At 56.9% G+C, this 22,258-nt stretch overlaps 2 protein-coding genes across 6 annotated transcripts in view; one reads left to right on the forward strand and one right to left on the reverse strand.

The window, feature by feature from the left end:
• Window positions 1–1,471, reverse strand: part of HSF1 (heat shock transcription factor 1) — a 57,658-nt gene extending 56,187 nt beyond the window's left edge. For 3 of the 5 annotated variants that reach the window (XR_013217112.1, XR_013217111.1, XM_077271561.1), the window contains exon 1: window positions 1,329–1,467. The gene's annotated coding sequence lies outside the window, so the exon portion shown is untranslated. Of the gene's footprint in view, window positions 1–1,328 lie in introns of all 5 variants that reach the window. The other 2 variants (XR_013217113.1, XM_077271564.1) reach the window with 2 other exon arrangements.
• A 96-nt stretch (window positions 1,472–1,567) lies between these two features.
• The window catches only part of BOP1 (BOP1 ribosomal biogenesis factor), an 88,903-nt gene continuing 68,212 nt past the window's right edge, over window positions 1,568–22,258 (forward strand). Inside the window, exon 1 of the mRNA XM_077271560.1 lies at window positions 1,568–1,741. Within this exon, the coding sequence (XP_077127675.1) occupies window positions 1,709–1,741 (33 nt within the window). The 5' untranslated portion in view covers window positions 1,568–1,708. The remainder of the gene's footprint in view (window positions 1,742–22,258) is intronic.

The following is a 22,258-nucleotide window of genomic DNA, read 5'->3' on the forward strand; positions in this document are numbered from 1 at the left end:
CTCCTTCAGTGTTCTGTTCTCCGGCTCCACTTCATCTCCTCTTCCTCTCACTGTCGGGGTACCTCAGGGCTCAGTCCTTGGCCCCCTTCTCTTCTCCCTCTACACAGCCCCAATTGGACAGACCATCAGCAGATTTGGCTTTCAGTACCATCTTTACGCTGATGACACACAACTATACACATCATCCCCTGACCTTACCCCCACTGTACTACAGAACGCCACTGACTGTCTTCAGTCTCCAGCATCATGTCCGCTCTCTATCTGAAGCTCAACCTCTCCAAATCTGAACTTCTTCTGCTCCCACCTTCTACTAACCTCCCTAAATCTGACATTTCCCTCTCCGTGGGCGGCACCATAATAACACCCCGGCAGCAGGCACGCTGTCTGGGTGTCATGTTTGACTCCGATCTCTCCTTCACCTCCCACATACAATCTCTTGCCTGCTTGTGCCGCTTACACCTAAAGAACATCTCTAGAATCCGTCCTTTTCTCACCATGGAGACAACAAAAACTCTCACTGTAGCCCTGATCCACTCCCGCCTGGACTACTGTAACGCTCTACTAATTGGCCTCCCCTCACGCGACTTTCCCCTCTCCAGTCTATCCTTAATGCAGCAGCTAGGGTCGTCCATCTGGCTAATCGTTACTCGGACGCGTCCGCACTTCTCCAGTCGTTACACTGGCTGCCCATTCATTACAGGATACAATTCAAAGTACTTGTTCTCCCCCACAAAGCTCTCCACAGTGCGGCCCCCTTACATCTCCTCCCTCATTTCTGTCTATCAGCCTAGCCGACCACTGCGCTCTGCAAACGACTTTCGACTAACCTCTGCAGTAATCCGTACCTCCCACTCCCGACTCCAAGACTTCTCCCGTGCTGCACCAATCCTCTGGAATGCTCTACCCCAAGATATTAGGACCAGCCACAACTTGCATAGTTTTAGGCGCTCGCTCAAAACTCATTTGTTCAGAGCGGCCTATCACGTTCCCTAATCAGTCATTTTATGTTTGTGTGTGTGTAGCCCATTCACTATCTCATCTACCCCCCACCCCCTGAAGATGGCCGGACCCTCATTGTAAATACATCATTGTAAATACTCACCTGTACTTTGTATCTCCCCACCTCATTGTAGATGGTAAGCTCTCACGAGCAGGGGCGGCTTATTGTGCTTTATTATTGTATTGTTAACATTGTTACCTATGATTGTTGTGTTTGAAACTGTTAAACTGTAAAGCGCTGCGGAATATGTTGGCGCTATATTAAGATTATTGTTACTAACATACATGATAGCAGAGGAGCTATGGCTACAAGTGTGGTTATTCTGTACCTGATGCTCGGGGTCTGCACTCTCCGCCCGGCAGCGCTCAGGGGCCCCTCACACTCCGCACACAGGCCGGGGCCCGCAAGGCTCTGGTCGCCGCCATCTTGGTGTGCCGTGACAAGCTGCGCATGCGTGCTCCGCCTCCTTAGTGCGCAGCCTCAGGCGCTTCATAAGGAGTAATTACAGTCGCCAAGTACTTCTCTCCTGCCACTACCAAGATGGCGTCCGGTGGTTTCCGGCAGAGCAGAGGGCGGAGTCATCACTGGACGTTCATTTCCGGTTTGTTGGCTGCAGACACACGTGTTCCCGGCCGGTTCCCTGCTCTCCTGTAATCCGGGAACCAACTGACGGCTACACCGGCAGAAAATACCGGGAACAGCGGAACCATGAAGAGGCGGAGCACGGACAGCGCAGAGCCGGTGAGGAGGAAGGAGACGGCACCCCTGTACTGAGGAGAATGTCCTCCCCCCCTGTACTGAGGAGAATGTCCTCCTCCTCCCTGTACTGAAGAGAATGTCCTCCCCCCCTGTACTGAGGAGAATGTCCACCCCCCCCCTGTACTGAGGAGAATGTCCTCCTCCCCCTGTACTGATGAGAATGTCCTCCCCCCCCTGTACTGAGGAGAATGTCCTCCCCCCTGTACTGAGGAGAATGTCCTCCTCCTCCCTGTACTGAGGAGAATGTCCTCCTCCTCCCTGTACTGAGGAGAATATCCCCCCCCCTGTACTGAGGAGAATGTCCTCCTCCCCCCCTGTACTGAGGAGAATGTCCTCCTCCTCCCTGTACTGAGGAGAATGTCCTCCTCCCCCCCCCTGTACTGAGGAGAATGTCTTCCCCCCCCCCCTGTACTGAGGAGAATATCCCCCCCCCCCTGTACTGAGGAGAATGTCCCCCCCACCCTGTACTGAGGAGAATGTCCTCCTCCTCCCTGTACTGAGGAGAATGTCCTCCCCCCCTGTACTGAGGAGAATATCCCCCCCCCCTGTACTGAGGAGAATATCCCCCCCCCCCCCCTGTACTGAGGAGAATGTCCTCCCCCCCTGTACTGAGGAGAATGTCCTCCCCCCCCCCCCTGTACTGAGGAGAATGTCCCCCCCCCCCTGTACTGAGGAGAATGTCCCCCCCCCCCCCCTGTACTGAGGAGAATGTCCCCCCCCCCCCTGTACTGAGGAGAATGTCCCCCCCCCCCCCCCTGTACTGAGGAGAATGTCCTCCTCCTCCCTGTACTGAGGAGAATGTCCCCCCCCCCCTGTACTGAGGAGAATATCCCCCCCCCCTGTACTGAGGAGAATATCCCCCCCACCCTGTACTGAGGAGAATGTCCTCCCCCCCCCCCTGTACTGAGGAGAATGTCCTCCTCCTCCCTGTACTGAGGAGAATGTCCTCCCCCCCCTGTACTGAGGAGAATGTCCCCCCCCCCCTGTACTGAGGAGAATGTCCTCCCCCCCCCTGTACTGAGGAGAATGTCCTCCTCCTCCCTGTACTGAGGAGAATGTCCCCCCCCCCTGTACTGAGGAGAATATCCCCCCCCCCTGTACTGAGGAGAATATCCCCCCCACCCTGTACTGAGGAGAATGTCCTCCCCCCCCCCTGTACTGAGGAGAATGTCCTCCTCCTCCCTGTACTGAGGAGAATATCCCCCCCCCCCCTGTACTGAGGAGAATGTCCTCCCCCCCCCCCCCCCCTGTACTGAGGAGAATGTCCTCCTCCTCCCTGTACTGAGGAGAATATCCTCCTCCCCCCCTGTACTGAGGAGAATGTCCTCCCCCCCCCCCCCCCCTGTACCGAGGAGAATGTCCTCCTCCTCCCTGTACTGAGGAGAATATCCTCCTCCCCCCTGTACTGAGGAGAATGTCCTCCCCCCCCCCCCCCCTGTACCGAGGAGAATATCCTCCTCCTCCCTGTACTGAGGAGAATGTCCTCCCCCCCCCCCCCCCCTGTACCGAGGAGAATGTCCTCCTCCCCCCCCCCCCCCCCTGTACCGAGGAGAATGTCCTCCTCCCCCCTGTACCGAGGAGAATGTCCCCCCCCCCCCTGTACCGAGGAGAATATCCTCCCCCCCCCCCCCCTGTACTGAGGAGAATATCCTCCCCCCCTGTACTGAGGAGAATGTCCTCCTACCCCCTGTACTGAGGAGAATGTCCTCCTCCCCCTCCCTGTACTGAGGAGAATATCCTCCCCCCCCCCTGTACTGAGGAGAATGTCCTCCCCCCCCCCCTGTACTGAGGAGAATGTCCTCCTCCTCCCCCTGTACTGAGGAGAATGTCCTCCTCCCCCCCCTGTATTGAGGAGAATATCCTCCCCCCCCCCTGTACCGAGGAGAATGTCCTCCCCCCCTGTACTGAGGAGAATGTCCTCCTCCTCCCTGTACTGAGGAGAATGTCCTCCCCCCCCTGTACTGAGGAGAATGTCCTCCTCCTCCCCCTGTACTGAGAAGAATGTCCTCCCCCCCTGTACTGAGGAGAATGTCCTCCCCCCCCCCCTGTACTGAGGAGAATGTCCTCCTCCTCCCCCTGTACTGAGGAGAATGTCCTCCTCCCCCCCCTGTATTGAGGAGAATATCCTCCCCCCCCCTGTACCGAGGAGAATGTCCTCCCCCCCTGTACTGAGGAGAATGTCCTCCTCCTCCCTGTACTGAGGAGAATGTCCTCCCCCCCCTGTACTGAGGAGAATGTCCTCCTCCCCCCCCTGTACTGAGAAGAATGTCCTCCCCCCCTGTACTGAGGAGAATGTCCTCCTCCTCCCTGTACTGAGGAGAATGTCCTCCCCCCCCCCTGTACTGAGGAGAATGTCCTCCCCCCCCTGTACCAAGGAGAATGTCCTCCCCCCCCCCCCTGTACTGAGGAGAATATCCTCCCCCCCCCCCCTGTACTGAGGAGAATGTCGTCCTCCTCCTCCCTGTACTGAGGAGAATATCCTCCCCCCCCCCTGTACTGAGGAGAATGTCCTCCCCCCCCCCCCCCCCCCTGTACTGAGGAGAATATCCTCCCCCCCCTGTACTGAGGAGAATATCCTCCCCCCCCCCCTGTACTGAGGAGAATATCCTCCCCCCCCCCCTGTACTGAGGAGAATGTCCTCCCCCCCCCTGTACTGAGGAGAATGTCCTCCTACCCCCTGTACTGAGGAGAATGTCCTCCTCCTCCCTGTACTGAGGAGAATGTCCTCCTACCCCCTGTACTGAGGAGAATGTCCTCCTCCTCCCTGTACTGAGGAGAATGTCCCCCCCCCCCCCCCCTGTACTGAGGAGAATGTCCTCCCCCCCCCTGTACTGAGAAGAATGACCTCCTCCCCCCTGTACTGAGGAGAATGTCCTCCTCCTCCCTGTACTGAGGAGAATGTCCCCCCCCCCTGTACTGAGGAGAATATCCCCCCCCCCTGTACTGAGGAGAATATCCCCCCCACCCTGTACTGAGGAGAATGTCCTCCCCCCCCCCCTGTACTGAGGAGAATGTCCTCCTCCTCCCTGTACTGAGGAGAATGTCCTCCCCCCCTGTACTGAGGAGAATATCCCCCCCCCCTGTACTGAGGAGAATGTCCTCCCCCCCTGTACTGAGGAGAATGTCCTCCCCCCCCCCCCCCCCCCTGTACTGAGGAGAATGTCCTCCTCCTCCCTGTACTGAGGAGAATATCCTCCTCCCCCCCTGTACTGAGGAGAATGTCCTCCCCCCCCCCCCTGTACCGAGGAGAATGTCCTCCTCCTCCCTGTACTGAGGAGAATATCCTCCTCCCCCCTGTACTGAGGAGAATGTCCTCCCCCCCCCCCCTGTACTGAGGAGAATGTCCTCCTCCTCCCTGTACTGAGGAGAATGTCCTCCCCCCCTGTACTGAGGAGAATATCCCCCCCCCCTGTACTGAGGAGAATGTCCTCCCCCCCTGTACTGAGGAGAATGTCCTCCCCCCCCCCCCCCCCCCCCCCCTGTACTGAGGAGAATGTCCTCCTCCTCCCTGTACTGAGGAGAATATCCTCCTCCCCCCCTGTACTGAGGAGAATGTCCTCCCCCCCCCCCCCCCCCTGTACCGAGGAGAATGTCCTCCTCCTCCCTGTACTGAGGAGAATATCCTCCTCCCCCCTGTACTGAGGAGAATGTCCTCCCCCCCCCCCCCCTGTACCGAGGAGAATATCCTCCTCCTCCCTGTACTGAGGAGAATGTCCTCCCCCCCCCCCCCCCCCCTGTACCGAGGAGAATGTCCTCCCCCCCCCCCCCCCCCCTGTACCGAGGAGAATGTCCTCCTCCCCCCTGTACCGAGGAGAATGTCCCCCCCCCCCCCTGTACCGAGGAGAATATCCTCCCCCCCCCCCCTGTACTGAGGAGAATATCCTCCCCCCCTGTACTGAGGAGAATGTCCTCCCCCCCCCCTGTACTGAGGAGAATGTCCTCCTCCTCCCCCTGTACTGAGGAGAATGTCCTCCTCCCCCCCCTGTATTGAGGAGAATATCCTCCCCCCCCCCCTGTACCGAGGAGAATGTCCTCCCCCCCTGTACTGAGGAGAATGTCCTCCTCCTCCCTGTACTGAGGAGAATGTCCTCCCCCCCCCTGTACTGAGGAGAATGTCCTCCTACCCCCTGTACTGAGGAGAATGTCCTCCTCCCCCCCCTGTACTGAGAAGAATGTCCTCCCCCCCTGTACTGAGGAGAATGTCCTCCTCCTCCCTGTACTGAGGAGAACGTCCTCCCCCCCCCCCCCCTGTACTGAGGAGAATGTCCTCCCCCCCTGTACCAAGGAGAATGTCCTCCCCCCCCCCCCCCTGTACTGAGGAGAATATCCTCCCCCCCCCCCCCCCCTGTACTGAGGAGAATGTCGTCCTCCTCCTCCCTGTACTGAGGAGAATATCCTCCCCCCCCCCCTGTACTGAGGAGAATGTCCTCCCCCCCCCCCCCCCCCCTGTACTGAGGAGAATATCCTCCCCCCCCCTGTACTGAGGAGAATATCCTCCCCCCCCCCCCCCTGTACCGAGGAGAATGTCCTCCTCCCCCCTGTACCGAGGAGAATGTCCCCCCCCCCCCCTGTACCGAGGAGAATATCCTCCCCCCCCCCCTGTACTGAGGAGAATATCCTCCCCCCCTGTACTGAGGAGAATGTCCTCCCCCCCCCCTGTACTGAGGAGAATGTCCTCCTCCTCCCCCTGTACTGAGGAGAATGTCCTCCTCCCCCCCCTGTATTGAGGAGAATATCCTCCCCCCCCCCCTGTACCGAGGAGAATGTCCTCCCCCCCTGTACTGAGGAGAATGTCCTCCTCCTCCCTGTACTGAGGAGAATGTCCTCCCCCCCCCTGTACTGAGGAGAATGTCCTCCTACCCCCTGTACTGAGGAGAATGTCCTCCTCCCCCCCCTGTACTGAGAAGAATGTCCTCCCCCCCTGTACTGAGGAGAATGTCCTCCTCCTCCCTGTACTGAGGAGAACGTCCTCCCCCCCCCCCCCCTGTACTGAGGAGAATGTCCTCCCCCCCTGTACCAAGGAGAATGTCCTCCCCCCCCCCCCCCTGTACTGAGGAGAATATCCTCCCCCCCCCCCCCCCCCTGTACTGAGGAGAATGTCGTCCTCCTCCTCCCTGTACTGAGGAGAATATCCTCCCCCCCCCCCTGTACTGAGGAGAATGTCCTCCCCCCCCCCCCCCCCCCTGTACTGAGGAGAATATCCTCCCCCCCCCTGTACTGAGGAGAATATCCTCCCCCCCCCCCCCCTGTACTGAGGAGAATGTCCTCCCCCCCCCCCTGTACTGAGGAGAATGTCCTCCTACCCCCTGTACTGAGGAGAATGTCCTCCTCCTCCCTGTACTGAGGAGAATGTCCTCCTACCCCCTGTACTGAGGAGAATATCCTCCTCCCCCCTGTACTGAGGAGAATGTCCTCCCCCCCCCCCTGTACTGAGGAGAATGTCCTCCTCCTCCCTGTACTGAGGAGAATGTCCTCCCCCCCTGTACTGAGGAGAATATCCCCCCCCCCTGTACTGAGGAGAATGTCCTCCCCCCCTGTACTGAGGAGAATGTCCTCCCCCCCCCCCCCCCCCCCTGTACTGAGGAGAATGTCCTCCTCCTCCCTGTACTGAGGAGAATATCCTCCTCCCCCCCTGTACTGAGGAGAATGTCCTCCCCCCCCCCCCCCCCCTGTACCGAGGAGAATGTCCTCCTCCTCCCTGTACTGAGGAGAATATCCTCCTCCCCCCTGTACTGAGGAGAATGTCCTCCCCCCCCCCCCCCTGTACCGAGGAGAATATCCTCCTCCTCCCTGTACTGAGGAGAATGTCCTCCCCCCCCCCCCCCCCTGTACCGAGGAGAATGTCCTCCCCCCCCCCCCCCCCCCTGTACCGAGGAGAATGTCCTCCTCCCCCCTGTACTGAGGAGAATGTCCTCCTACCCCCTGTACTGAGGAGAATGTCCTCCTCCCCCTCCCTGTACTGAGGAGAATATCCTCCCCCCCCCCCCTGTACTGAGGAGAATGTCCTCCCCCCCCCCCCTGTACTGAGGAGAATGTCCTCCTCCTCCCCCTGTACTGAGGAGAATGTCCTCCTCCCCCCCCTGTATTGAGGAGAATATCCTCCCCCCCCCCTGTACCGAGGAGAATGTCCTCCCCCCCTGTACTGAGGAGAATGTCCTCCTCCTCCCTGTACTGAGGAGAATGTCCTCCCCCCCCTGTACTGAGGAGAATGTCCTCCTACCCCCTGTACTGAGGAGAATGTCCTCCTCCCCCCCCCTGTACTGAGAAGAATGTCCTCCCCCCCTGTACTGAGGAGAATGTCCTCCTCCTCCCTGTACTGAGGAGAACGTCCTCCCCCCCCCCCCCCCCCTGTACTGAGGAGAATGTCCTCCCCCCCTGTACCAAGGAGAATGTCCTCCCCCCCCCCCCCCTGTACTGAGGAGAATATCCTCCCCCCCCCCCCCCCTGTACTGAGGAGAATGTCGTCCTCCTCCTCCCTGTACTGAGGAGAATATCCTCCCCCCCCCCCTGTACTGAGGAGAATGTCCTCCCCCCCCCCCCCCCCCCCTGTACTGAGGAGAATATCCTCCCCCCCCCTGTACTGAGGAGAATATCCTCCCCCCCCCCCCCTGTACTGAGGAGAATATCCTCCCCCCCCCCCCCCTGTACTGAGGAGAATGTCCTCCCCCCCCCTGTACTGAGGAGAATGTCCTCCTACCCCCTGTACTGAGGAGAATGTCCTCCTCCTCCCTGTACTGAGGAGAATGTCCTCCTACCCCCTGTACTGAGGAGAATGTCCTCCTCCTCCCTGTACTGAGGAGAATGTCCTCCCCCCCTGTACCAAGGAGAATGTCCTCCCCCCCCCCCCTGTACTGAGGAGAATATCCTCCCCCCCCCCTGTACTGAGGAGAATGTCCTCCCCCCCCCCCCCCTGTACTGAGGAGAATATCCTCCCCCCCCCCCCCTGTACTGAGGAGAATATCCTCCTCCCCCCCCCCTGTACTGAGGAGAATATCCTCCCCCCCCCCCTGTACTGAGGAGAATGTCCTCCCCCCCCCCCCCTGTACTGAGGAGAATGTCCTACCCCCTGTACTGAGGAGAATGTCCTCCCCCCCCCCCCCTGTACTGAGGAGAATGTCCTCCCCCCCCCCCCCTGTACTGAGGAGAATGTCCTCCCCCCCCCCCCCCCCCTGTACTGAGGAGAATGTCCTCCCCCCCCCTGTACTGAGGAGAATGTCCTCCCCCCCCTGTACTGAGGAGAATGTCCTCCTACCCCCTGTACTGAGGAGAATGTCCTCCTCCTCCCTGTACTGAGAAGAATGTCCTCCTCCCCCCTGTACTGAGGAGAATATCCTCCCCCCCCCCCTGTACTGAGGAGAATGTCCTCCCCCCCCTGTACTGAGGAGAATGTCCTCCTCCTCCCTGTACTGAGAAGAATGTCCTCCCCCCCTGTACTGAGGAGAATGTCCTCCTCCTCCCTGTACTGAGGAGAATACTGAGGAGAATGTCCTCCTCCTCCCTGTACTGAGGAGAATATCCTCCCCCCCCCCCCCCTGTACTGAGGAGAATGTCCTCCCCCCCCCTGTACTGAGGGAGAATGTCCTCCTACCCCCTAAGAATGTCCTCCCCCCCCCCTGTACTGAGGAGAATGTCCTCCTCTTCCCTGTACTGAGGAGAATATCTTCCCCCCCCCCCCCTGTACTGAGGAGAATGTCCTCCCCCCCCCCCCCTGTACTGAGGAGAATGTCCTCCTACCCCCTAAGAATGTCCTCCCCCCCCCCCCCCCTGTACTGAGGAGAATGTCCTCCTCCCCCCCTGTACTGAGGAGAATGTCCTCCTCCTCCCTGTACTGAGGAGAATGTCCTCCCCCCCCCCCTGTACTGAGGAAAATGTCCTCCTACCCCCTGTACTGAGGAGAATGTCCTCCTACCCCCTGTACTGAGGAGAATGTCCTCCCCCCCCCTGTACTGAGGAGAATATCCTCCCCCCCCCCCCTGTACCGAGGAGAATGTCCTCCCCCCCCCCCCCTGTACCGAGGAGAATATCCTCCCCCCCCCCTGTACTGAGGAGAATATCCTCCCCCCCCCCCCCCTGTACCGAGGAGAATGTCCTCCCCCCCTGTACTGAGGAGAATGTCCTCCCCCCCTGTACTGAGGAGAATATCCCCCCCCCCCCTGTACTGAGGAGAATATCCCCCCCCCCTGTACTGAGGAGAATGTCCTCCTCCTCCCTGTACTGAGGAGAATATCCCCCCCCCCCCCTGTACTGAGGAGAATGTCCTCCCCCCCCCCCCTGTACTGAGGAGAATGTCCTCCTCCCTGTACTGAGGAGAATGTCCTCCCCCCCTGTACTGAGGAGAATATCCCCCCCCCCCTGTACTGAGGAGAATGTCCTCCCCCCCTGTACTGAGGAGAATGTCCTCCTCCTCCTCCTTGTACTGAGGAGAATGTCCTCCCCCCCCCCCCCCCCCTGTACTGAGGAGAATATCCTCCTCCCCCCCTGTACTGAGGAGAATGTCCTCCCCCCCCCCCCCCCCCCCCCCTGTACCGAGGAGAATGTCCTCCTCCTCCCTGTACTGAGGAGAATATCCTCCTCCCCCCCCTGTACTGAGGAGAATGTTCCCCCCCCCCCTGTACCGAGGAGAATATCCTCCTCCTCCTGTACTGAGGAGAATGTCCTCCCCCCCCCTGTACCGAGGAGAATGTCCTCCCCCCCCCCCCCCCCCCCTGTACCGAGGAGAATGTCCTCCCCCCCCCCCTGTACCGAGGAGAATGTCCCCCCCCCCCCCCTGTACCGAGGAGAATATCCCCCCCCCCCCCCCTGTACTGAGGAGAATATCCTCCCCCCCTGTACTGAGGAGAATGTCCTCCTACCCCCTGTACTGAGGAGAATGTCCTCCTCCCCCTCCCTGTACTGAGGAGAATATCCTCCCCCCCCCCCTGTACTGAGGAGAATGTCCTCCTCCCCCCCCCCCTGTACTGAGGAGAATGTCCTCCTCCCCCCCCTGTACTGAGGAGAATGTCCTCCTCCCCCCCTGTACTGAGGAGAATATCCTCCCCCCCCCCCCCTGTACCGAGGAGAATGTCCTCCCCCCCTGTACTGAGGAGAATGTCCTCCTCCTCCCTGTACTGAGGAGAATATCCTCCTCCCCCCCCCCCTGTACTGAGGAGAATGTCCTCCTACCCCCTGTACTGAGGAGAATGTCCTCCTCCCCCCCCTGTACTGAGAAGAATGTCCTCCTCCTCCCTGTACTGAGGAGAATGTCCTCCCCCCCCCTGTACTGAGGAGAATGTCCTCCCCCCCTGTACCAAGGAGAATGTCCTCCCCCCCCCCCCCTGTACTGAGGAGAATATCCTCCCCCCCCCCCCCCCTGTACTGAGGAGTATGTCCTCCTCCTCCCTGTACTGAGGAGAATATCCTCCCCCCCCCTGTACTGAGGAGAATGTCCTCCCCCCCCCCCCCCCCCCCTGTACTGAGGAGAATATCCTCCCCCCCCCCCCTGTACTGAGGAGAATATCCTCCCCCCCCCCCTGTACTGAGGAGAATATCCTCCCCCCCCCCCCTGTACTGAGGAGAATATCCTCCCCCCCCCCCCCCCTGTACTGAGGAGAATGTCCTCCTCCTCCCTGTACTGAGGAGAATATCCCCCCCCCCCCCTGTACTGAGGAGAATGTCCTCCCCCCCCCCCCCTGTACTGAGGAGAATATGCTCCCCCCCCCCCCTGTACTGAGGAGAATGTCCTCCCCCCCTGTACTGTGGAGAATGTCCTCCTCCTCCCTGTACTGAGGAGAATATCCTCCCCCCCCCCCTGTACTGAGGAGAATGTCCTCCCCCCCCCCCCCTGTACTGAGAAGAATATCCTCCCCCCCCCTGTACCGAGGAGAATGTCCTCCCCCCCCTGTACTGAGGAGAATGTCCTCCTCCTCCCTGTACTGAGGAGAATGTCCTCCCCCCCCCCCCTGTACCGAGGAGAATGTCCTCCCCCCCCCCCCCCCCCCCCTGTACTGAGGAGAATGTCCTCCTCCTCCCTGTACTGAGGAGAATGTCCTCCTCCTCCCTGTACTGAGGAGAATGTCCTCCTACCCCCTGTACTGAGGAGAATGTCCTCCTACCCCCTGTAACTGAGGAGAATGTCCTCCTCCTCCCTGTACTGAGGAGAATGTCCTCCCCCCCCCCCCCTGTACTGAGGAGAATGTCCTCCTACCCCCTGTACTGAGGAGAATGTCCTCCTCCTCCCTGTACTGAGGAGAATATCCTCCCCCCCCCCCCCCTGTACTGAGGAGAATATCCTCCCCCCCCCCCTGTACTGAGGAGAATATCCTCCCCCCCCCCCTGTACTGAGGAGAATATCCTCCCCCCCCCCCCTGTTACTGAGGAGAATATCCTCCCCCCCCCCCCCCCTGTACTGAGGAGAATGTCCTCCTCCTCCCTGTACTGAGGAGAATATCCCCCCCCCCCCCTGTACTGAGGAGAATGTCCTCCCCCCCCCCCCCCCCCCCCCTGTACTGAGGAGAATATGCTCCCCCCCCCCCCTGTACTGAGGAGAATGTCCTCCCCCCCTGTACTGTGGAGAATGTCCTCCTCCTCCCTGTACTGAGGAGAATATCCTCCCCCCCCCCTGTACTGAGGAGAATGTCCTCCCCCCCCCCCCCTGTACTGAGAAGAATATCCTCCCCCCCCCTGTACCGAGGAGAATGTCCTCCCCCCCCTGTACTGAGGAGAATGTCCTCCTCCTCCCTGTACTGAGGAGAATGTCCTCCCCCCCCCCCTGTACCGAGGAGAATGTCCTCCCCCCCCCCCCCCCCCTGTACTGAGGAGAATGTCCTCCTCCTCCCTGTACTGAGGAGAATGTCCTCCTCCTCCCTGTACTGAGGAGAATGTCCTCCTACCCCCTGTACTGAGGAGAATGTCCTCCTCCTCCCTGTACTGAGGAGAATGTCCTCCCCCCCCCCTGTACTGAGGAGAATGTCCTCCTACCCCCTGTACTGAGGAGAATGTCCTCCTCCTCCCTGTACTGAGGAGAATATCCTCCCCCCCCCCCCCCCCCTGTACTGAGGAGAATGTCCTACCCCCTGTACTGAGGAGAATGTCCCTCCCCCCCCCCCCCCCCCCCCCCCCCCCTGTACTGCGGAGAATGTCCTCCCCCCCTGTACTGAGGAGAATGTCCTCCCTCTCCCTGTACTGAGGAGAATGTCCTCCTACCCCCTGTACTGAGGAGAATGTCCTCTGTTGTGAATTTGCTTTTTGCTCCCTCTAGTGGTTACTAGTTTTTTGACTCTGGTTTTTCTGTCATTCCTTTTATCCGCACCTGGGTCGTTAGTTAGGGGTGTTGCTATATAAGCTCCCTGGACCTTCAGTTCAATGCCTGGCAACGTAGTTATCAGAGCTAGTCTTCTGTGCTCTTGTCTACTGATCCTGGTTCCAGTTATATCAGCTAAGTCTGCCTTTTGCTTTTTGCTATTTGTTTTGGTTTTGTATTTTTGTCCAGCTTGTTCCAAATCTATATCCTGATCTTTGCTGGAAGCTCTAGGGGGCTGGTGTTCTCCCCCCGGACCGTTAGACGGTTCGGGGGTTCTTGAATTTCCAGTGTGGATTTTGATAGGGTTTTTGTTGACCATATAAGTTACCTTTCTTTATTCTGCTATTAGTAAGCGGGCCTCTCTGTGCTAAACCTGGTTCATTTCTGTGTTTGTCATTTCCTCTTACCTCACCGTCATTATTTGTGGGGGGCTTCTATCCAGCTTTGGGGTCCCCTTCTCTGGAGGCAAGAAAGGTCTTTGTTTTCCTCTACTAGGGGTAGCTAGATTCTCCGGCTGGCGCGTGTCATCTAGAATCAACGTAGGAATGATCCCCGGCTACTTCTAGTGTTGGCGTTAGGAGTAGATATATGGTCAACCCAGTTACCACTGCCCTATGAGCTGGATTTTTGTATTCTGCAGACTTCCACGTTCCTCTGAGACCCTCGCCATTGGGGTCATAACAGTTTGCCAGGCCAGTATTAAATGTTTAATGCATTGCAGAAGAGGGATTATAAGAAAGAAGATTCTGAGTTTTTTTTTTCTCCTTCCCCTTTACCTCAGAGTGGCTATGCTTGCTGCAGACATGAATGTCCAGACCTTGATTACAAGTGTGGACCAGCTGGCTACTCGTGTGCAGGGCATACAAGACTATGTTATCAGAAATCCTAGGTCAGAACCTAAAATACCGATTCCTGAACTGTTTTCCGGAGACAGGTTTAAGTTTAGGAATTTCGTGAATAATTGTAAATTGTTTTTGTCCCTGAGACCCTGTTCATCTGGAGATTCTGCTCAGCAAGTAAAAATTGTTATTTCGTTCTTACGGGGCGACCCTCAGGATTGGGCTTTTTCGCTGGCGCCAGGAGATCCGGCATTGGCTGATCTTGATGCGTTTTTTCTGGCGCTCGGTTTACTTTATGAGGAACCCAATCTTGAGATTCAGGCAGAAAAGGCCTTGCTGGCTATGTCTCAGGGCCAGGACGAGGCTGAAGTGTATTGCCAAAAATTTCGGAAATGGTCCGTGCTGACACATTGGAACGAGTGTGCACTGGCCGCTAATTTTAGAAATGGCCTTTCTGAAGCCATTAAGAATGTTATGGTGGGTTTTCCCATTCCCACAGGTCTGAATGATACTATGGCACTGGCTATTCAAATTGACCGGCGGTTGCGGGAGCGCAAAACCGCAAATTCCCTCATGGTGTTGTCTGAACAGACACCTAATTCGGTGCAATGTGATAGAAAAACCGCAAATTCCCTCATGGTGTTGTCTGAACAGACACCTGATTTAATGCAATGTGATAGAATCCTGACTAGAAATGAGAGGAAAATTCATAGACGCCGGAATGGCTTGTGCTACTACTGTGGTGATTCTACACATGTTATCTCAGCATGCTCTAAACGTATAGCTAAGGTTGTTAGTCCTGTCACCGTTGGTAATTTGCAACCTAAATTTATTCTGTCTGTAACTTTGATTTGCTCACTGTCGTCTTTTCCTGTCATGGCGTTTGTAGATTCAGGTGCTGCCCTGAGTCTTATGGATCTGTCATTTGCTAAGCACTGTGGATTTACTCTTGAACCATTAGAAAATCCTATTCCTCTTAGGGGTATTGATGCTACACCATTGGCAGCAAATAAACCGCAGTATTGGACACAGGTTACCATGTGCATGACTCCTGAACACCGCGAGGTGATACGTTTCCTGGTTTTACATAAAATGCATGATTTGGTTGTTTTAGGGGCTGCCATGGTTACAGACCCATAATCCAGTCCTGGACTGGAAGGCTATGTCAGTCTCAAGTTGGGGCTGTCGTGGTATTCATGGGGATTCCCTGCCTGTGTCTATTGCTTCTTCTACGCCTTCGGAAGTTCCGGAGTATTTGTCTGATTATCAGGATGTCTTCAGTGAGTCTGAGTCCAGTGCACTGCCTCCTCATAGGGAATGTGACTGTGCTATAGATTTCATCCCAGGCAGTAAATTTCCTAAGGGAAGACTGTTTAATCTGTCGGTACCTGAACATACTGCTATGCGTTCATATATCAAGGAGTCTCTGGAGAAAGGACATATTCGTCCGTCTTCTTCCCCTCTTGGTGCGGGATTCTTTTTTGTGGCAAAAAAGGACGGATCTTTGAGACCTTGTATTGATTATCGGCTTTTAAATAAGATCACTGTCAAATTTCAGTATCCTTTACCGCTGTTGTCTGACTTGTTTGCCCGGATTAAGGGTGCCAAGTGGTTCACCAAGATAGACCTTCGTGGTGCGTACAACCTTGTGCGCATTAAGCAAGGTGATGAATGGAAAACCGCATTCAATACGCCCGAAGGTCATTTTGAGTACTTGGTGATGCCTTTTGGGCTCTCCAATGCGCCTTCAGTTTTTCAGTCCTTTATGCATGACATTTTCCGGAAGTATCTGGATAAATTTTTGATTGTTTATCTGGATGATATTTTGGTTTTTTCTGATAATTGGGATTCGCATGTGGAGCAGGTCAGGTTGGTCTTTAAAATTTTGCGTGAAAATTCTTTGTTTGTCAAGGGCTCAAAGTGTCTCTTTGGTGTACAGAAGGTTCCCTTTTTGGGGTTCATTTTTTCCCCTTCTGCTGTGGAGATGGACCCAGTCAAGGTCCGAGCTATTCTTGATTGGACTCAGCCCTCGTCAGTTAAGAGTCTTCAGAAGTTCTTGGGCTTCGCTAACTTCTACCGTCGTTTTATCGCTAATTTTTCTAGCATTGTGAAACCTTTGACGGATATGACCAAGAAGGGCTCCGATGTAGCTAACTGGGCTCCTGCTGCCGTGGACGCTTTCCAGGAGTTGAAACGCCGGTTTACTTCGGCGCCTGTTTTGTGCCAGCCTGACGTCTCACTTCCCTTTCAGGTTGAGGTGGATGCTTCGGAGATTGGGGCAGGGGCCGTTTTGTCGCAGAGAGGCCCTGGTTGCTCTGTTATGAAACCTTGTGCCTTTTTCTCTAGGAAGTTTTCGCCTGCCGAGCGAAATTATGATGTGGGCAATCGGGAGTTGTTGGCCATGAAATGGGCATTTGAGGAGTGGCGTCATTGGCTCGAGGGTGCTAAGCATCGTGTGGTGGTCTTGACTGATCACAAAAATCTGATGTATCTCGAGTCTGCTAAACGCCTTAATCCTAGACAGGCCCGCTGGTCATTGTTTTTCTCCCGTTTTGACTTCGTTGTCTCGTATTTACCAGGTTCAAAGAATGTGAAGGCCGATGCTCTTTCTAGGAGCTTTGTGCCTGATGCTCCTGGAGTCGCTGATCCTGTTGGTATTCTTAAAGATGGAGTTATCTTGTCAGCTATTTCTCCGGATCTGCGACGTGTGTTGCAGAGATTTCAGGCTGATAGGCCTGAGTCTTGTCCACCTGACAGACTGTTTGTCCCGGATAAGTGGACCAGCAGAGTCATTTCCGAGGTTCATTCCTCGGTGTTGGCAGGTCACCCGGGAATTTTTGGCACCAGAGATCTGGTGGCCAGGTCCTTTTGGTGGCCTTCCTTGTCAAGGGATGTGCGGTCATTTGTGCAGTCCTGTGGGACTTGTGCTCGAGCTAAGCCTTGCTGTTCTCGTGCCAGCGGTTTGCTCTTGCCCTTGCCTGTCCCGAAGAGACCTTGGACACATATCTCCATGGATTTCATTTCTGATCTTCCGCTATCTCAGGGCATGTCCGTTATCTGGGTGATATGTGATCGCTTCTCCAAGATGGTCCATTTGGTTCCTTTGCCTAAGCTGCCTTCCTCTTCCGATCTGGTTCCTGTGTTTTTCCAGAACGTGGTTCGTTTGCACGGCATCCCTGAGAATATTGTGTCAGACAGAGGATCCCAGTTCGTTTCCAGGTTCTGGCGATCCTTTTGTAGTAGGATGGGCATTGATTTGTCGTTTTCGTCTGCTTTCCATCCTCAGACTAATGGACAGACGGAGCGAACCAATCAGACTTTGGAGGCTTATTTGAGGTGTTTTGTCTCTGCTGATCAGGACGATTGGGTGACATTCTTGCCGTTGGCTGAGTTTGCCCTTAATAATCGGGCTAGTTCCGCCACCTTGGTTTCGCCTTTTTTCTGCAACTCTGGTTTCCATCCTCGCTTTTCTTCGGGTCATGTGGAGCCTTCTGACTGTCCTGGGGTGGATTCTGTGGTGGATAGGTTGCAGCAGATCTGGAATCATGTGGTGGACAACTTGAAGTTGTCACAGGAGAAGGCTCAGCGCTTTGCCAACCGGTGTGGGTCCCCGACTACGCGTTGGGGATTTGGTATGGCTTTCTTCCCGCTTTGTTCCTATGAAGGTCTCCTCTCCCAAATTTAAACCTCGTTTTATTGGGCCTTACAAGATATTGGAAATCCTTAATCCTGTATCTTTTCGTCTGGATCTTCCTGTGTCGTTTGCTATTCACAATGTATTTCATAGGTCCTTGTTGCGGCGGTACATTGTGCCTGTAGTTCCTTCTGCTGAGCCTCCTGCTCCGGTGTTGGTGGAGGGCGAGTTGGAGTACGTGGTGGAGAAGATCTTGGATTCTCGCCTCTCCAGGCGGAGGCTTCAGTACCTGGTCAAGTGGAAGGGCTATGGTCAGGAGGATAATTCCTGGGTGGTCGCCTCTGATGTTCATGCGGCCGATTTAGTTCGTGCCTTTCATGCCGCTCATCCTGATCGCCCTGGTGGTCGAGGTGAGGGTTCGGTGACCCCTCACTAAGGGGGGGGGGTACTGTTGTGAATTTGCTTTTTGCTCCCTCTAGTGGTTACTAGTTTTTTGACTCTGGTTTTTCTGTCATTCCTTTTATCCGCACCTGGGTCGTTAGTTAGGGGTGTTGCTATATAAGCTCCCTGGACCTTCAGTTCAATGCCTGGCAACGTAGTTATCAGAGCTAGTCTTCTGTGCTCTTGTCTACTGATCCTGGTTCCAGTTATATCAGCTAAGTCTGCCTTTTGCTTTTTGCTATTTGTTTTGGTTTTGTATTTTTGTCCAGCTTGTTCCAAATCTATATCCTGATCTTTGCTGGAAGCTCTAGGGGGCTGGTGTTCTCCCCCCGGACCGTTAGACGGTTCGGGGGTTCTTGAATTTCCAGTGTGGATTTTGATAGGGTTTTTGTTGACCATATAAGTTACCTTTCTTTATTCTGCTATCAGTAAGCGGGCCTCTCTGTGCTAAACCTGGTTCATTTCTGTGTTTATCATTTCCTCTTACCTCACCGTCATTATTTGTGGGGGGCTTCTATCCAGCTTTGGGGTCCCCTTCTCTGGAGGCAAGAAAGGTCTTTGTTTTCCTCTACTAGGGGTAGCTAGATTCTCCGGCTGGCGCGTGTCATCTAGAATCAACGTAGGAATGATCCCCGGCTACTTCTAGTGTTGGCGTTAGGAGTAGATATATGGTCAACCCAGTTACCACTGCCCTATGAGCTGGATTTTTGTATTCTGCAGACTTCCACGTTCCTCTGAGACCCTCGCCATTGGGGTCATAACAGTCCTCCTCCTCCCTGTACTGAGGAGAATGTCCTCCTCCTCCCTGTACTGAGGAGAATGTCCTCCCCCCCCTGTACTGAGGAGAGTGTCCTCCTCCTCCCTGTACTGAGAATGTCCTCCTCCCCCCTGTACTGAGGAGAATGTCCTCCCCCCCCCCCTGTACTGAGGAGAATGTCCTCCCCCCCCCCCCCCCTGTACTGAGGAGAATGTCCTCCCCCCCCCCCCCTGTACTGAGGAGAATGTCCTCCTACCCCCTGTACTGAGGAGAATGTCCTCCTCCTCCCTGTACTGAGAAGAATGTCCTCCTCCCCCCTGTACTGAGGAGAATATCCTCCCCCCCCCCTGTACTGAGGAGAATGTCCTCCCCCCCCCTGTACTGAGGAGAATGTCCTCCTCCTCCCCCCCTGTACTGAGGAGAATGTCCTCCTCCTCCCTGTACTGAGAAGAATGTCCTCCCCCCCCCTGTACTGAGGAGAATGTCCTCCTCCTCCCTGTACTGAGGAGAATACTGAGGAGAATGTCCTCCTCCTCCCTGTACTGAGGAGAATATCCTCCCCCCCCCCCCCCCCTGTACTGAGGAGAATGTCCTCCCCCCCCCCCCCCCCCTGTACTGAGGAGAATGTCCTCCTACCCCCTAAGAATGTCCTCCCCCCCCCCCTGTACTGAGGAGAATGTCCTCCTCCTCCCTGTACTGAGGAGAATATCCTCCCCCCCCCCCCCTGTACTGAGGAGAATGTCCTCCCCCCCCCCCCCCCCCTGTACTGAGGAGAATGTCCTCCTACCCCCTAAGAATGTCCTCCCCCCCCCCTGTACTGAGGAGAATGTCCTCCTCCCCCCCTGTACTGAGGAGAATGTCCTCCTCCTCCCTGTACTGAGAATGTCCTCCCCCCCCCTGTACTGAGGAGAATGTCCTCCCCCCCCCTGTACTGAGGAGAATGTCCTCCTACCCCCTGTACTGAGGAGAATGTCCTCCTACCCCCTGTACTGAGGAGAACGTCCTCCCCCCCCCCTGTACTGAGGAGAATATCCTCCCCCCCCTGTACTGAGGAGAATATCCTCCCCCCCCCCCCTGTACCGAGGAGAATATCCTCCCCCCCCCCCCCTGTACCGAGGAGAATATCCTCCCCCCCCCCCCCTGTACTGAGGAGAATATCCTCCCCCCCCCCCCCCTGTACCGAGGAGAATGTCCTCCCCCCCTGTACTGAGGAGAATGTCCTCCTCCTCCCTGTACTGAGGAGAATGTCCTCCCCCCCCCCCCCCTGTACTGAGGAGAATGTCCTCCTACCCCCTGTACTGAGGAGAATGTCCTCCTCCTCCCTGTACTGAGGAGAATATCCTCCCCCCCCCCCCCCCTGTACTGAGGAGAATGTCCTCCCCCCCCCCCCCCCTGTACTGAGAATATCCTCCCCCCCCCTGTACTGAGGAGAATATCCTCCCCCCCCCCTGTACCGAGGAGAATATCCTCCCCCCCCCCCCCCCTGTACTGAGGAGAATATCCTCCCCCCCCCCTGTACTGAGGAGAATGTCCTCCCCCCCCCCCCCCTGTACTGAGGAGAATGTCCTCCTACCCCCTGTACTGAGGAAAATGTCCTCCCCCCCCCCCCCCCCCCCCCTGTACCGAGGAGAATGTCCTCCCCCCCCCCCCCCCCCTGTACTGAGGAGAATGTCCTCCCCCCCCTGTACTGAGGAGAATGTCCTCCCCCCCCCTGTACTGAGGAGAATATCCTCCCCCCCCCCCTGTACTGAGGAGAATGTCCTCCCCCCCCTGTACTGTGGAGAATGTCCTCCTCCTCCCTGTACTGAGGAGAATATCCTCCCCCCCCCCCCCTGTACTGAGGAGAATATCCTCCCCCCCCCTGTACTGAGGAGAATATCCTCCCCCCCCCTGTACTGAGGAGAATATCCTCCCCCCCCCTGTACTGAGGAGAATGTCCTCCCCCCCCCCCCCCCCTGTACTGAGGAGAATATCCTCCCCCCCCCCCCTGTACTGAGGAGAATATCCTCCCCCCCCCCCTGTACTGTGGAGAATGTCCTCCTCCTCCCTGTACTGAGGAGAATATCCTCCCCCCCCTCCCTGTACTGAGGAGAATATCCTCCCCCCCCCCCCTGTACTGAGGAGAATGTCCCCCCCCCCCCCCTGTACTGAGGAGAATATCCTCCCCCCCCCCCCCCTGTACCGAGGAGAATGTCCTCCCCCCCTGTACTGAGGAGAATGTCCTCCTCCTCCCTGTACTGAGGAGAATATCCTCCCCCCCCCCCCCTGTACTGAGGAGCATATCCCCCCCCCCTGTACTGAGGAGAATATCCTCCCCCCCCCCCCCTGTACTGAGGAGAATATCCTCGACCACCCCCCCCCCCCCCCCCGTACCGAGGAGAATGCCCTCCCCCCCTGTACTGAGGAGAATGTCCTCCTCCTCCTCCCTGTACTGAGGAGAATGTCCTCCTCCTCCCTGTACTGAGGAGAATGTCCTCCCCCCCCCCCCCCCCCCTGTACTGAGGAGAATGTCCTCCTCCTCCCTGTACTGAGGAGAATGTCCTCCTCCTCCCTGTACTGAGGAGAATGTCCTCCTCCTCCCTGTACTGAGGAGAATATCCTCCCCCCCCCCTGTACTGAGGAGAATGTCCTCCCCCCTGTACTGAGGAGAATGTCCTCCCCCCTGTACTGAGGAGAATGTCCTCCTACCCCCTGTACTGAGGAGAATGTCCTCCTCCCTGTACTGAGGAGAATGTCCTCCCCCCCCCCCCCCTGTACTGAGGAGAATGTCCTCCCCCCCCCCCTGTACTGAGGAGAATGTCCTCCCCCCCCCCCCCCCCCCTGTACTGAGGAGAATGTCCTCCCCCCCCCTGTACTGAGGAGAATGTCCTCCTCCTCCCTGTACTGAGGAGAATATCCTCCCCCCCTCCCTGTACTGAGGAGAATATCCTCCCCCCCCCCCCTGTACTGAGGAGAATGTCCTCCCCCCCCCCCCCCCCTGTACTGAGGAGAATGTCCTCCCCCCCCCCCCCCCTCCCTGTACTGAGGAGAATGTCCTCCTCCTCCCTGTACTGAGGAGAATGTCCTCCTCCCTGTACTGAGGAGAATATCCTCCCCCCCCTCCCTGTACTGAGGAGAATATCCTCCCCCCCCCCCCCCTGTACTGAGGAGAATGTCCTTCCCCCCCCCCCCCCCTGTACTGAGGAGAATGTCCTCCCCCCCCCCCCCCCTGTACTGAGGAGAATGCCCTCCTCCCCCCTGTACTGAGGAGAATGCCCTCCTCCCCCCTGTACTGAGGAGAATGCCCTCCTCCCCCCTGTACTGAGGAGAATGCCCTCCTCCCCCCTGTACTGAGGAGAATGTCCTCCTCCTCCCTGTACTGAGAATATCCTCCCCCCCCCCCCCCCCCCCGGAACTGAGGAGAATGTCCTCCCCCCCCCCCCCCTCCCCCTGTACTGAGGAGAATATCCTCCCCCCCCTGTACTGAGGAGAATGTCCTCCCCCCCCCCCCCCCCCCTGTACTGAGGAGAATGTCCTCCTCCTCCCCCCCTGTACTGAGGAGAATGTCCTC

The sequence above is a fragment of the Ranitomeya variabilis genome, chromosome 6 (genome assembly GCF_051348905.1).
Source record: "Ranitomeya variabilis isolate aRanVar5 chromosome 6, aRanVar5.hap1, whole genome shotgun sequence".
In the NCBI taxonomy this organism is placed as follows: Eukaryota; Metazoa; Chordata; class Amphibia; order Anura; family Dendrobatidae; genus Ranitomeya; species Ranitomeya variabilis.